The sequence below is a fragment of the Helobdella robusta genome (assembly GCF_000326865.2).
Source record: "Helobdella robusta unplaced genomic scaffold HELROscaffold_9, whole genome shotgun sequence".
Taxonomy (NCBI): domain Eukaryota; kingdom Metazoa; phylum Annelida; class Clitellata; order Rhynchobdellida; family Glossiphoniidae; genus Helobdella; species Helobdella robusta.
The window spans coordinates 2,587,695-2,601,889 of record NW_008705512.1 but is presented as its reverse complement, the minus strand read 5'-3'; the positions used below and the strand labels follow the sequence as shown (position 1 = coordinate 2,601,889).

The 14,195-nt window shown below is 34.6% G+C and overlaps 1 protein-coding gene across 1 annotated transcript in view; it reads right to left on the bottom strand.

Moving 5' to 3' along the window:
* Positions 1-5,537: 5,537 nt before the first annotated feature.
* The window catches only part of HELRODRAFT_71226 (hypothetical protein), a gene marked incomplete at both ends in the record, with an annotated part of 17,174 nt that continues 8,516 nt past the window's right edge, over positions 5,538-14,195 (bottom strand). The window contains 3 exons of the mRNA XM_009032979.1: positions 5,538-5,740; positions 6,041-6,276; positions 6,400-6,639. Of these exons, the coding sequence (XP_009031227.1) occupies positions 5,538-5,740; positions 6,041-6,276; positions 6,400-6,639 (679 nt within the window). The remainder of the gene's footprint in view (positions 5,741-6,040; positions 6,277-6,399; positions 6,640-14,195) is intronic.

Here is a 14,195-nt window from a genome sequence, read left to right as displayed (position 1 = left end):
ATCGGACGGAGCGATGGATAACACTATTTTCTATACCACATTTACTCAAATTGAAGTTCGATTAATTAAAATTGTTCTATGCACTAGTTGTTTTTTTTACAGAGAAAGTATAAAAATTAACAAAGTATAAAAATAGCTGAAACTGAAAAAAATAAATAAATGCATGTTCTAGAGTTGCCTGCAAATCCACGTTACGCAAGACGGAGAAAGTAGGTATGTAATTACTTATGTCATTCTGTCTGCAGTAAGTGCTGCGAGCAGTGCACGTGAGATTTCAAATCAGCTGATTGAATTACACCTGTTTCTATTTCTGCTGACCACAAAGAAAACTAATCTCTCCGAGTAAGAAATATTAACAAGAGATGCATTGTCTGTTGGACGAAGTCTGGCGGGAGGTTGCGCGAGGAATGTTGCATCCATCACATCCATCTTGCTCTTCAGACAAATTGTACAAAACTTATTACAAATAGTTGTTATGAAACTTTTCAAGATTTCCAAAAACTATATATAATGCAAAACCAAACCAAAAGATGGTCACATTTCGTAGATGACAATCAAAGATAAGATCAAATATTGTAAGAACGATTTTGCCCAGTTTGTATACTACATACACGCACTCACACTTTTTCATACAAACACACACACACACACACTGTGTGTGTGTGTTTGTGTTTTTTTGCATATATGTGTTGGAGCGGAGTCAATAGGAATTGTATATTTGTGTCCGTGTGAGTTTTATATGTGAAAAAATAGGAAGCGAGTTTTGTACAATTCTGTTCCTGTCATATGACCTTTAACCTTTCATTTATTTCTAGTTGGAAACAATTGTTTTCGTGTCAATGCGACCAGCCACAACATTAACAATGTTGTTAATGTTGTTGTTAATGTTATTGTTGTTGTTAATGTTGTGCTTGTTAATGTTTTTGCTGCTATTGTTTGTGCCTCTGTGCAATTATATGAACCGTTGATAGGTTGTTTTTGGCTTTGCCAGTTACATTGTTATCGTTATGTTGTATAATTGTGACGGGTGAAAAAGATGGTAGGCAGACGCGTGATAAACTTGTGTGTTTCTTTGTGTGCGTGTGTGTTTGTGCGTGCGTGCGTGTGTGTGTGTGTGTGTGTGTGTGCGTGTGTGAATAACACTAACCCCCAGGCATCTTTGATTAATCATTTTTATTCTAGCCTACGTAGTCGTTGGCAGCTTGCGTGCTTTCATATGCCGCGTATTTATCAACAAAGGCCAATAAATAAACTGCTAACATTATTCTGATAAAACATAAATTTGAAAAAATTGAATCTACACTATAAGTGCTGGAAACAGTTTCTAATTTTAGCAGAATGCAATTCTTTATGCTAAAATAAATTTAAAGGATGACGCAAATTACACTGCCTGGATTTTCTGACATGATAATTGCAGTCGCCGTGGTCTGAAAAGCTGAAAAGTTTCACGTTACTCTCTGAGATTCCCCTTGTTGAGATTTCTATTCATTTTGCACCGCCACTCATCCTCCTTTCCTTGCTGAACATCGCTGAAGAAATTTAATTTCAAAAACTTTCGTGTGGTGCTTGTGTGCAAGCTCCATCATGCCAATCTTTCCGAAATTATTTCTATCGACTTAAAATCATTTATTTATTTATTTATAACTTTAATCATAGAAAAGTCTCCTTTAACAACATAACAGCGAAAAAAGAACTAATGAGTTGTTTAAATAATTAATGATTATTTGGATTGCAAGTCTGTTTGTTCATAATTGCACAAATAGCCTACCTACCTACAGACATACAGGCATGTATGTATGCGCACAATTTCTCGGCATGTTCTTGCGTACGGATGTTACATTAAACTATGACAACTTGCAATTATTCCACCTATAATAACCATCGAGCAAGGTAGTTGAATGCATTTTTTATGGACTGTTTTTTTGTATTTATTCACTATAAAATTGTATAAAAATAAAATTTGTCGCATGATGTTTTCAATCATTGAATTCTCTTAATAATTATCCTTCAACATGCTATCACATTTTTAAAAATTTGCCAACTTGAAAACTTTTACACACGCACACACACACACACACGCACACACACACACAGGCACATATGAAAATATATATACATAATTGAAAATGTAAGATTTTTAATTTATTATTAATAAAAATTGAATGCCAAGAGTGACGCAACGTGGTGGGATCTTGCAAGAATTCGCATCCATAAGCTTCAATATCGAAATTAATTTCACTTTGTAATCGTTGAAAAAAAGAACATTAATCATTGCGAAAGATAAAAAAAATGCGAAAATGAGTAAAAGAAATGTTTGTACGGAGTGATTGAATGGATTGCGACTGAAGGTGTGAATGACTCGCTCGCAAGCTGAGCGCACGTAGAACAAATAAAATATATTTGATTAAATATTTTGACGAGACAGCTGTTTGCGTACGATGAAATAATATAAAAAATTTATTTGATAAGTTGAAAAATGAGTTATTGATGAATGGATAGATTAGTGAAGGAATGAAGATATTGATATATGGCTGGTTGGATAGATAGTAGACGAGAGATTGAGAAAAAGATAGAAAAATGAAAGAAAGCTTCGCCAAATGAATTCATGGAATAAAGAAAAACAACTGACGAAAAAGAAAGATGGATGGACGGATGAAAGAATGGAAATGAATAAAAAGGTAACAAATGCTCAAATGCTGATTGATATTTTATTAACATTATCGTCAAACTTCGAGATAAGATGTGTGAATATTAATGCCTCCTCCGTGTTTATGGCGTCTTGTCCCTTCAGATTATTTTTAAATCTTTTCGTATCTGCATTTTTTATTTTTTACATGCACACACACACAAACGCACACACAAACACACACACACACATAGAAAAAAAACTGTTGGTGAACTTATTGTTTCTTATAAATTATTTAACCGAAAAGCACGAATTTGATAGAGTTTTTGCAGCAGCATGTGGATCGATTTGTTTCTTTTTATTATTATTATTGCAATGGTTGCCTGAGACACATTTAGCTAATTTGGCGCTCACCCGTCTGCATGATATGGAGACGAAAGTTGTCTAACGCCGATGTATCTTCAACATTATAGATCGTTATGTTGTTGTCTGCGGTTGGATGTAATCAGTAGTTACACATTCATCAACGTGTTGGATCGAAGTTATTATAACTGAGGAAGATACGTTACACGCACACACAGGCACGGACACACAAAAACACACACACACACACCAACACACAATATTTACGTGTGTTGTTTGCTTTGTTGTTGATGTAAGTGATGTCGAAGATGTTAGATGTTGAATGAGTTATGGAGGAGGAATGTGTTAAAGTTTTGCTTATAAACGTCACAACATCACTTTAAATGACGCCTCTTCCAAATAACTGAATATATATATATATATATATATATATATATATATGTGTGTGTGTGTGTGTGTGTGTGTGTGTGTGTGTGTTGGTAATAGACCATAATTTTTTATAGAATATTGTAAAATATATATATATATATATATATATATATATATATATATATATATATATATAATCACACACGTATTATATATATTTAACGCAAGCACATTCACACACTCAACACATACACATTCATATATGATATGCCAAAGCTAACCACACACACACACACACACACACACACACAAAACACACATACATGCACATACGCACACACACACAACACACATACATGCACACATCGTTGTTGTTGTCAGATGATCGTGATGATGTGGTGATGTGGTTGTTTTTTTTTCAAACAAGTAACACATATTTTTCTTTGTTATGACTATATGAATATTATTGTTAATACTACTTGCTACTTTTTATTTCATTATAATTCATTCTCTGAAATAAATAAAACAGTTTATTTTGCAATTTTTAAGCAACATGTCGATATATGATCAGGTGTAGGTTGGTGGTGATGAAGAAAAGTAGAATGATGAGTGTTGAAGCTAGGCAGTGTCTGTTAGAAACAACAACACCCCACCAAAATGCTGCCAACCCAGGCAATAATAAAGCAATATTATGGACCTTTTATGGAGTCTGTTGACAGATATATTCATAACCTTTTTGCTGAATAAACTCATTATTGAAAAAAACTTCTCATTCAAACGACAGTAATGAAGCTTTTGTTTCAACTCCGTTTCAGTTATTTCAAGTAATTTTTCATAATTTTTTTAAATTATTAAAGGCGATAATAAACAGAAATAGACAAACTGAATAAAAACGTATGCGATGCATTTGCATGGTGCACTTTGTATTCGTGCCAGGAAACTGCGTGAAAGAACCTGGTGTTCAGTGCTGGCTGAGAAGAGGTCGATTACAACAAGAAGTATGATGACGACGACGACGACGATGATGATGAATGAGATGGATGATTGATGGTCTCACTCATTAGAAAATGTCAGAGGAGGCGTTAATGAATTGTGCGTGCGAGGCAGAGACGCTCAAAGATGCTTTCAAAAATGTTCTAAGAAATGTAACTCCTCTCTTCAGGCTGGAATTTATTTTCCATGATCATTTCTCTTCGCTGATCGATCGATTTTTGCAGAGTTGAATTTTTAATATTTACAATTTCGAGATCAAATGTCGATACCAAAAAATTGGGACACAAAATTGATTGCGCTGATTAAAATTAAATTTGTTCAAACAGTTTTTTAATACTGTAATTAAGTGCTTATAATGAGAATTTGAAACATATCAAAGCAACAACACCAAGAAAATTATAAGTTGTATTCTGTACATCAACAAAGGCCACAATTATTATTATAGCTTAATTAAATAAATCGATATATTTACAAAAAAATAAAATCAGTCATTATTATTTGATATTGTAGTTATGGTAAAATATACAATGTTTTCAAAATATTCATAAGCAACATTCCAAATGTACCTGGCATGAATAAAATAAATTACAGAGCATCATTTTGCTTTTCATTTCGCTTCAGTCAGATTTTTTTTCATTAATCAACAAATTTTGATGCTGCTTTTGAATGGAATTTGATTCATCCACTTCTACATAATGAGGTTGAAAAGCAGTGTTAAGCACGAAGTTGCAAGAGTTGGTGAATTTCATCGCTACCACGTTTGCTCGTTCATCGGTCAATTACGACACAACATGCAACATAGACACGCTCGTCATAGCAATAAATTTGATTGAATGTTCATCTTGCTTATAACGAGTTTGTATTATTCAATAAAGTTATTATGCAAATGGATTTTAAAATATGAAAAATGGTTAAGCTGACATATGCCATATGATGACAAATATCAGTGCTAATTAAATAAACTACGTTAAAATGACAATCGTTTAATTTGATAGCAACTTGAAATGTTAACAAAACTGAGCAATCTGATGAAATGTACCGTCGGCATACGATGGCGAGATGTGCGCTTGATTGTTCGATCGGCAAGACACAGGAATATCACATGGGTTTGTTTGAAACACAATGAAAGGGTTGCAGTATTGTTGGCGGTCTGAAAGATTAACTGTTTCTTTTTATTTCGTGGAGTTTAATTTTGTAAAATCAATTTTGATGCGGTTGAGTGCTGAAGATAGTTTGATGGTTCTGTCCAATTGAAGTTGATCCCGGTCATCTGGTAGAAAATTAAATTGAGAGGGTGATAGAATGAAGAGATTCTGAACAAGCTGATTGGATGAATTTGTGGGTGACTACGTCCCTTGCTATCTCCCAGGCATTTCATTCTTGTTGTTGCTGCTGCTACTGCTGCTGTTTTCAGTTGATTTTGAAAAAATCGTTTTTGATCAGGCGATGAGGTTAACTGATTTTGCTGCTGCTGCTGTTGCTGCCATTGTCTTTGAAGCTCTGCTTGTTCTATACGCCGTTCAGAAAATAAATGTGTTCTATTTTGATGCGAATGATTGTCGTTGAAGTTTTTCGTTGTTGATGTCATGTACCCTGCTGCGTTCATATGATGTCGTGTTTGGTTCGTTGATGTAACGGGAGATGTTGTTGATGCTGTTGATGTTGCGGAGGACGTTACTTCTATTTGACTGATGTCGGTAGCGTTAATGACAGGACAAAGAAATCCTTTTTTGGCGTTGAAGACAAAATGTTCTCGTTTTATGAAAGGTTTCAAATTGAGAAACTTCTCTACTTTTTGTAGTTCGTAAGCCGGGTCTGTAATTAACGTTTCTCCACTCATGAAGTACATGTCTGACCTGTCGAAAACCTCCAACCATCGTTGAAGATGCTTGTGATAAATTCCTATGTCCAGTGCTTTCCAAGACCTGTTGATTTCATGCTTCTTGGCAATGACGCCATTTGTTTTTGTTTGGTTGTTCATCTTTGAAACATTTTTCAACGATTTCAATTTTTTCATTTTGATTGTTTGTTTAGTTGATTTTTTGTACCGTTTGTTCCTCTCGCGTTTGCTCCTGAGGAATGCATGGTAGTAGAAGGATCTGATGTTCGGGTACTTGCTCATCGTCTGTGTGTAATCAGAGACCAACCTGGTTATCGGATCCTTGAAGACCAGGATGATCTTGACGTTTGGAATGCCTTCCCGGATGCGACGCGGAACACCGGGAGTCACGAAATAGCTCGGTGTCTTCTCTATCGTCAGCTCCGATGATGACGTCAGAGGCATTTGGCTCCTAGAGAACAAATTTAAATGAAAATTTTATAACACGTTGTGTAACTTTATGATATTATAATTGTTATTGTTGACTATTTAAAATGCAGTTTTAAAGAAGCGATTGGGGTTAGACTAAATTGCAGCGAGACAGAAACGCCGCATCGTGTAGTAAGCAGTTTGAGATTGACGGCGAAAATATTTTTAGTAGGTTTGTAAATTTCTAAATTGGCATGTTTTGATCCACTCTATTTCCTTATTTCAAGTTTATCTCCCTTTATATAAATCACACCATTTTTTGAACATATTGTCAGAGTAATGTAAGGTTTGTTATTTGTTGTTGTGTGTTGTGAGGTTGATATATGATGCATGTTATGAAAATAACTAATTGGAATGATATACTAAAATTTATTTCATCAGCGGTTGCAACAACAACAAAACATCTGTTACTAATAACGACAGATTAGCCATCCACACACACACACACACACACACACACGCTGTTTCACATTTTGTCTTCGACACTAACCAGCTTCAGCTTCAAAGTTATTCACAATTAATTGGCACCATCGCGCTTTACATCACATCCTTACCTCGAAAGGAGGATTAATAAATTAACAACATGTCCCAAAGCTGCCCACACATCATCGCCACCAAGAACATCGTCGCCTACACCAAAAACGTCGTCGTCACTGTCATCATTATCACCATCATCACCATCATCATAATCATCATCATCCATCATCATCATCATCATCATCATCACAGCAACAACGTCATCATCATCATCACAACAACAACATCATCATCTCTTGTTTATCATCCATGTAGTAGTAGTAGTAGTAGTAGTAGTAGTAGTAGTAGTAGTAGTAGTAGTAGTAGTAGTAGTAGTAGTAGTAGTAGTAGTAGTAGTAGTAGTAGTAGTAGTAGTAGTATCACTATCAAGAGAGTCTGACGTGAAACTTTATGATTTATAATGCGCTAAACTCTCCAGCCAGCGTAAAGATAAGAATTTTATATTATAGGTTATGGCGCTTGAGAGAACCAATCAAAATGACTGTACATATACATGTATGTATGTATGTATGTATGTATGTATGTATGTATGTATGTATGTATGTATGCATGTATGTATGTATGTGTGTGTGTGTGTGTGTGTGTGTGTGTGTGTGTGTGAGTGTGTGTGTGTTTGTAGGCATGCATGTATGTACTCTTATGTCGGGTTATTCATAATAATATAACGCTACGGACTGAATAGATGATAAATGCCAAGCTTGTTCGTACGTTCAAATTTATCTACATTAAAAAAAACCCATAAATCATCAGCGTTTGATGTTCATCTGCTGATCTGACTAGCAAACATTTATTTGACCCGCTGGCCACACATAATTATCATTTGGTCAAATATTAATATAGATATAGTTTTTTTGGTCATAGTCCTATTTTAATCTTTTAACGTTTTTCCCCGGAAATATTATCAATTGATGGGTTGTTATTTTTGAAGCTTTTTAGTTTACTGGCTTGTAAAAGGTATTTTTTGTTATTTCATTACAAAAATTATTTTTATGTTTTGAATGCCTGGTCGTAAATTTTCGTGATGAACAATTTTTTCTATACTTTCCAATATATAAATTGAAATGTTTTTAGGAGGTGTTATTTACACACACACACACACACACACACACACACACACACACACACTCACACACCCTCACACAAACACCCTCACACACACACGCACACACACACGCACACGCACACAGGCGGTTTAAACAGACAATACAAGTAAATGTTACAGATGCTGTATCATCCAATCACATTTCTATATCAAAATTTCGAAAAAATTTGAATTTAAAATTTTTTTTATTAAACAAATGACTGCTTACTGTGATTAAAACATGCCTCTGAACACGCTGCTTTCGATAGCTTCACGTAAATTATATAGGATAAAAGAACACACAAAAATTTCACTTTCGACAATTTTGTTGCGATCGCATCGCATGACGCGTCGCAGTACTATTTGAGGAGGACTCTAGTCTAGTCTAGTCTAATCTAGTCTATAATGTTGCAAGTGCATACCTACACACACACGCGCGCGCACACCGATTAAATATATTTGTATAGCATTGCTCAATAAAAATTTTGTTTGAATAAAATTTTAAATTTTCGTCCAGATTTGCCGCATTCAACAGTCAATAACATGTTACTTGAGTAACCTAATATGACAAAAACTACAATAATAAATCCTTATTGTATTACAACTGTTAAAATAATTATCAATATCATTACATATAATTATTATATTTATATAAATCCGAAATCGAAAAACCCTTGCTAGACATAAAGAAGAGTAGAGCGATGAGATAGGTAGAAGATAATTTATGTAGAGATGCAGTATCAGATACTTTTTGAGATATTGATGCGTTAGGTAGAGGATAATTTATGTGGAGATACAGTATCAGATACTTTTTGAGATAATGATGCGTGAAGCGATAAATTAAAAATTGAAAGAATTTCCTCCCGACGCAGATATAAGATAAAGTTGATTTAGGAAATGTTATATAAATTAATTCAATTACGCTTGCTTCATCTTATGATTTATGCTACATACGCAATTGCTCGTTGTTTATGGATCTGAACGGAATACTATGTAAGTGTGTGTATGTGTGTGTGTTTAAGTGTATATATCTGTGTGTGTGTGTCTTTCTCTCTTTCTTTCTGTGTGTTGTGTGTGTGCGAGAAAGAGAAAGAGAGAGTAGGTGTGTTGAGTGTGTGTATTGTATGTATTTATGTGTGTGTGGTGTGTGTGGTGTGTGTAGTGTGTGTGGATAAATTTGTAAATGCACACGTCTGCTTGCGTGTATGTGTATGACATTTAATATTTTATATAACTAACTCATCAGAGCAGTTTTAATTCATCTTGAAAACATAATTTTGGCGGCAATTAAAGTTGTGTGAAGTAGTAATTTAATTTTGCAGTCATAAATTCTGTATCTGGTGATGATGAAATTTGCAATAAAATTTGTACGATGGTGAAGCCAAACTTGGCCAGGGAATGTAAGATGTGTGTGCATGTGTGTGTGAGTGTGTGTGTTATGGTGGTGGTAGTGGTGATGGTACGGCAGCCGATAGATAATATTTCAATGTTCAACTATAAACACAACACACTTCAATAAAAACAATTTGTCCGCTAGCATGTGTTGTGAATTGCGATGAAGTTTAGGAGCTCACGCACACACAACACACACACACACACATACACACACATAAACATACATACACACACACACAAACACACTTGTAAGTACACACATACTCATACACAGACATACGTATAATAATGACGAAGCAACTGTCGTTTCTTAACTTCACAAACAACTGATTAACTGACAACTCATTATTATTTATTGTGAAAATAGCCACACAAACAGACACAAACACACCACACACACACATACCCACACACACACACACACATATACTCACTCACATACACACACACACACACAGAGAAGACATGCACAATGTATGCGGATTCTAACAAAAAACGTGTTTATGTTATAAACATATGTTAATATACATGTAAAATGGATTATTTACAAAGGTATAATGATATTTACTGAAAAAATTCATTAAAAATAAACAACTCCTTACAGCTGCACGTATCGGGTAACATCTAAATTACGTAAGCTCCCGTCACTATTTTGTACAGATTCTGTAGGTACAGTTGCATATCATTAGTTATTTTGATTTTTTTCATTATTCATTTATCTATTGTTATTATAGTTTATTTTTTATTATTCTTTGTAATCGCGATTTACCAGACCACACTGAACCACACTACACTGAACCACACCAACCCCATCTTCCAATTAGCCGCATTAAAGGAGAGTGATTGATAAGTGAAGGGGTAGAGAAGAGGTGAATGACATGACGTCACGAGTGAATGAGTGCAATCATATTTTCTTTTGAAAGTATAGTCTGCTACAGTAAAATATATTTTTGTTTCTAAAATAAAATTTAATTAAAATTTAATGGAGACTCAATAAAATTGAAAGAAAATTGCTGGAATTGTGGAATTGTCTCTTTTCAAATGTTGCTTTAGTTGACAGTTTGACGGAATTTGAAATAATTATACCGACAATTTTTTTACAACTTTGAAAATGACATCAACATTTATTTTATATTTAATGATATCGTAAGGTACGGACATATAGACCATTCCATGGCTTCCAGTATTTTATGTTGCTCTGTGTTAAGAGTGTTTATATCGACAAGCACCGTTACACGCATACGTATATGCGTCTATACATACTGCGTTGACAGTCTATCTACCCACCTATATTTCGTGAGAGACGAAATGTACGTCTGGCCTATGGCGGGTAATGGTTTACCAACATGTACTACCTATATATTTGCACACCTACATAACATTTTTCCAAACTTTTAAAATTTCATCGGTGCATATTTAAACGAACGTAATTGCAATACTCAAAATGCACATTGGTTTTAATCCTCTTTACAAATATGTGCACATCTCTTTTCTTCATCTTTTTTTCTATTTTGTTCTTTCTGACAGCTGCTTCCTATTTCTCAGCATACGTTACATGGATGCAAGTAGGGTTGCTAGTCTTTCGTTGAAGTGAAACAATAGAAACATAAACTAAACATACTTCGGAAGATGTCCTACTACCATACATGCAAGCATCTTCTCTCACACACACTTATCGTCAACCGTGTAGATCAGCCAAACATCGCAAACACATTCACACACACACACACACACACACACACACACACACACACACACACACACATCATTCATGTAGTCAAATGACGGCGGAAAACATAAGCGTACTAGTGTTGTATCAAATATCAATCAAGCCTAATTCGTCATTCCTACACTGGCTCGCTGTTTTTCTGATAGTTGAATTAAAGTTGGAAATGCGAATATTTTAATTGACAACTACACACATACACCGCACACACGCATATACTAACTATAATACACATGCACTACACATATACACTATACATACACACACACAATGACACACACAGTCACGCAAACATACACGCACATTTTTAAATACAAAAACACATCCAAACATTTTTGAAACAAAATAAATACATACAACCAAGTGGCATACATAATCACATACTTTTATTTACCTAGGTATGTGGATGTATATTTTTATTCAGGGTTGAGTATGTAACCCGTCAAAGTTCATCTCGTTTGTATGGTAACAAACATGTTGCGATATTATGCTGCTTAGGCAGATACAAGAGGTTAGTTAGACTGTTTGTATAGGCCTGTAAGTCTACTTATGTATAAATAAATATGTCACTGCCTGGTTTCACTGGGTTCAAGTATTCGAAGCAATAAATCATCAAAATGAAGTAATGCAGTTTAAAGACAACTATAACAATAAATTATTTATTTATAACTTTATGCTACTTTTTTATGGACAATTAATTAATTTATTTATTTATTAAAGTATTTTTATATATTAACATATAGATTTAATATATTATATAAAAATATATAATTTAATGAACATTTATAACATTTAAAGAAGTTTAAGACCTCAGCAGAAAGCTTAATGAATAAATTAATTTTTAATTAATTTTTTAATGAATTAATTAATTTAAAAAAAATGAATTAATTAATTTTTTATCCTAAACTCCGTTATTCATCCTAATTATTTGTTGAAAAGTTAATTGAAACTTTTTAAATCTTTGTGTTGCGCATATTTTTGGATGCATTCGTAGTGTCTGTGTGCTTGCGTGACGATGATGCAAACAGAATGTACCCTGAATAGCATGTAATGTACGTGTCTTGTTGCTTTTATATATGTGCGGGTGTGAGTATGCTTGTGTGTGTGTGTGTGAGTGTTTGTCTGTGTGTGTGTGTGTGTGTGTGTGTGTGTGTGTGTGTGTGTGTGTGAACAGACAACAAAATTACCGGAAAGAAAGTTATGTTAGTTCATGATACCATTCCATCCGTTCCTAGGCGTCACACAGATTCACACACACACACACACCACACAAATGCTACGCATACAGACAGATCCCACACAAACCACACACACACACACACACTACACACACACACACAGGTTTTCGATATCGATTTTATCACGTTTATTGCTTTCAGATGTAATATCAAAATGTTGTAGGGTTGTGATCTTATTTTTCTTTGAGAGTATATATGTGTATTTTCTGTAATATTTTGAATCTGTGTGCGTGATATCATACAACTATTTAATCATGTAATTGTAGTGTGAATGTGTATATGTAGGAATGTATTTACGCGCGTATATGTGTGTGTACACGTGTGTGTGTTTGTGTATAAATTCAATCAAGTATAGTAAAGTTAGTTTATAGCTCAGCCTGGTGTGCAGACATGCATGTATATATTTGCATTTCTATGCGTGGTGCTGAATTTTAATGTTCGTATGTGATTATCCTTGGTTGGTTGGTTGGTTGGTTGGTTGGTTGGTTGGCTGGCTGGCTGGCTGGCTGGCTGGTTGGTTGGTTAGTTGTTTAGTTGGTTGGCTGGTTGGTTAGCTAATTGTTCGTTTGGTTGGTTAGCTGGTTGGTGTCTCGTTTAGTTTGGTGGCTGGTTTGTCGGCTATCTAACTAGTTGGATTGGCGGATTAATTGCGAAAACTCACAATCGACAACGTATTTGTACCTTCCACAACTCCCTTGCATTTAATTAGTGCATAAAAAATAATTAAATGTGGATATTATACAATGACACACATTCGTGATTGAATATAAATATCGTTGAGAATGAATAAATAGTTGGATAAATAAATAAATAACTGCCGGCACATGCTTCCATGCGATTGAAGATCACTTGTTTGCTTGCATTTTTGCAGTAAAAAATGGTTTAATTCATCAAACAAACTGTCTCAATCGAGTTGGTTATTTGTCAACTGGTTTTTTAATTTTTCAATTTTATTTTTGACCGATGCAAATTAACTTTCTCGCGTTTCTCGAATTGAATGAAAACCGTAGTTGAAAAAGAGTTGACGCAAATTAATGCCGAAAAAGTTATTCCGATAACGTGACCCGAGTAATTCATCATTCAAATCATTCAGTCACATCGTGAGAGAGGATGGTGGGTGGTTGTTTTGTGGTGTTAGTTCATTCGTTCGTTCGTTTGTTTGTGTTTTTGTTTGCAGAGTTCTGTTGTGTTTGTTTGTTCGTCATATTCTCACGATGTTGAGTTGCCACATTGTTATATCGTTAATTCTTAGTTGCATTGTTATATTTTCATGATAATTCATTGCATCACGCCAAGTTGACATGTTGATGTTATATGATAAAAATGCCTGCCTGATGTTTCAATGAAGGAGGTAGGTAGGTAGGTAGGTAGGTAGGAAGGTAGGTAGGTAGGTAGGTAGGAAGGTAGGTAGGTAGGTAGGTAGGTAGGTAGGTAGGTAGGTAAGTAGGTAGGAAGGTAGGTACAAAAAACAAGAGATATACAGCATGGGTAGTTAGTGTCTCGTGCGTCACATCGCATGTTTGTTGCGCAATCTCTACCCAGCAAACGACGAAATGTTC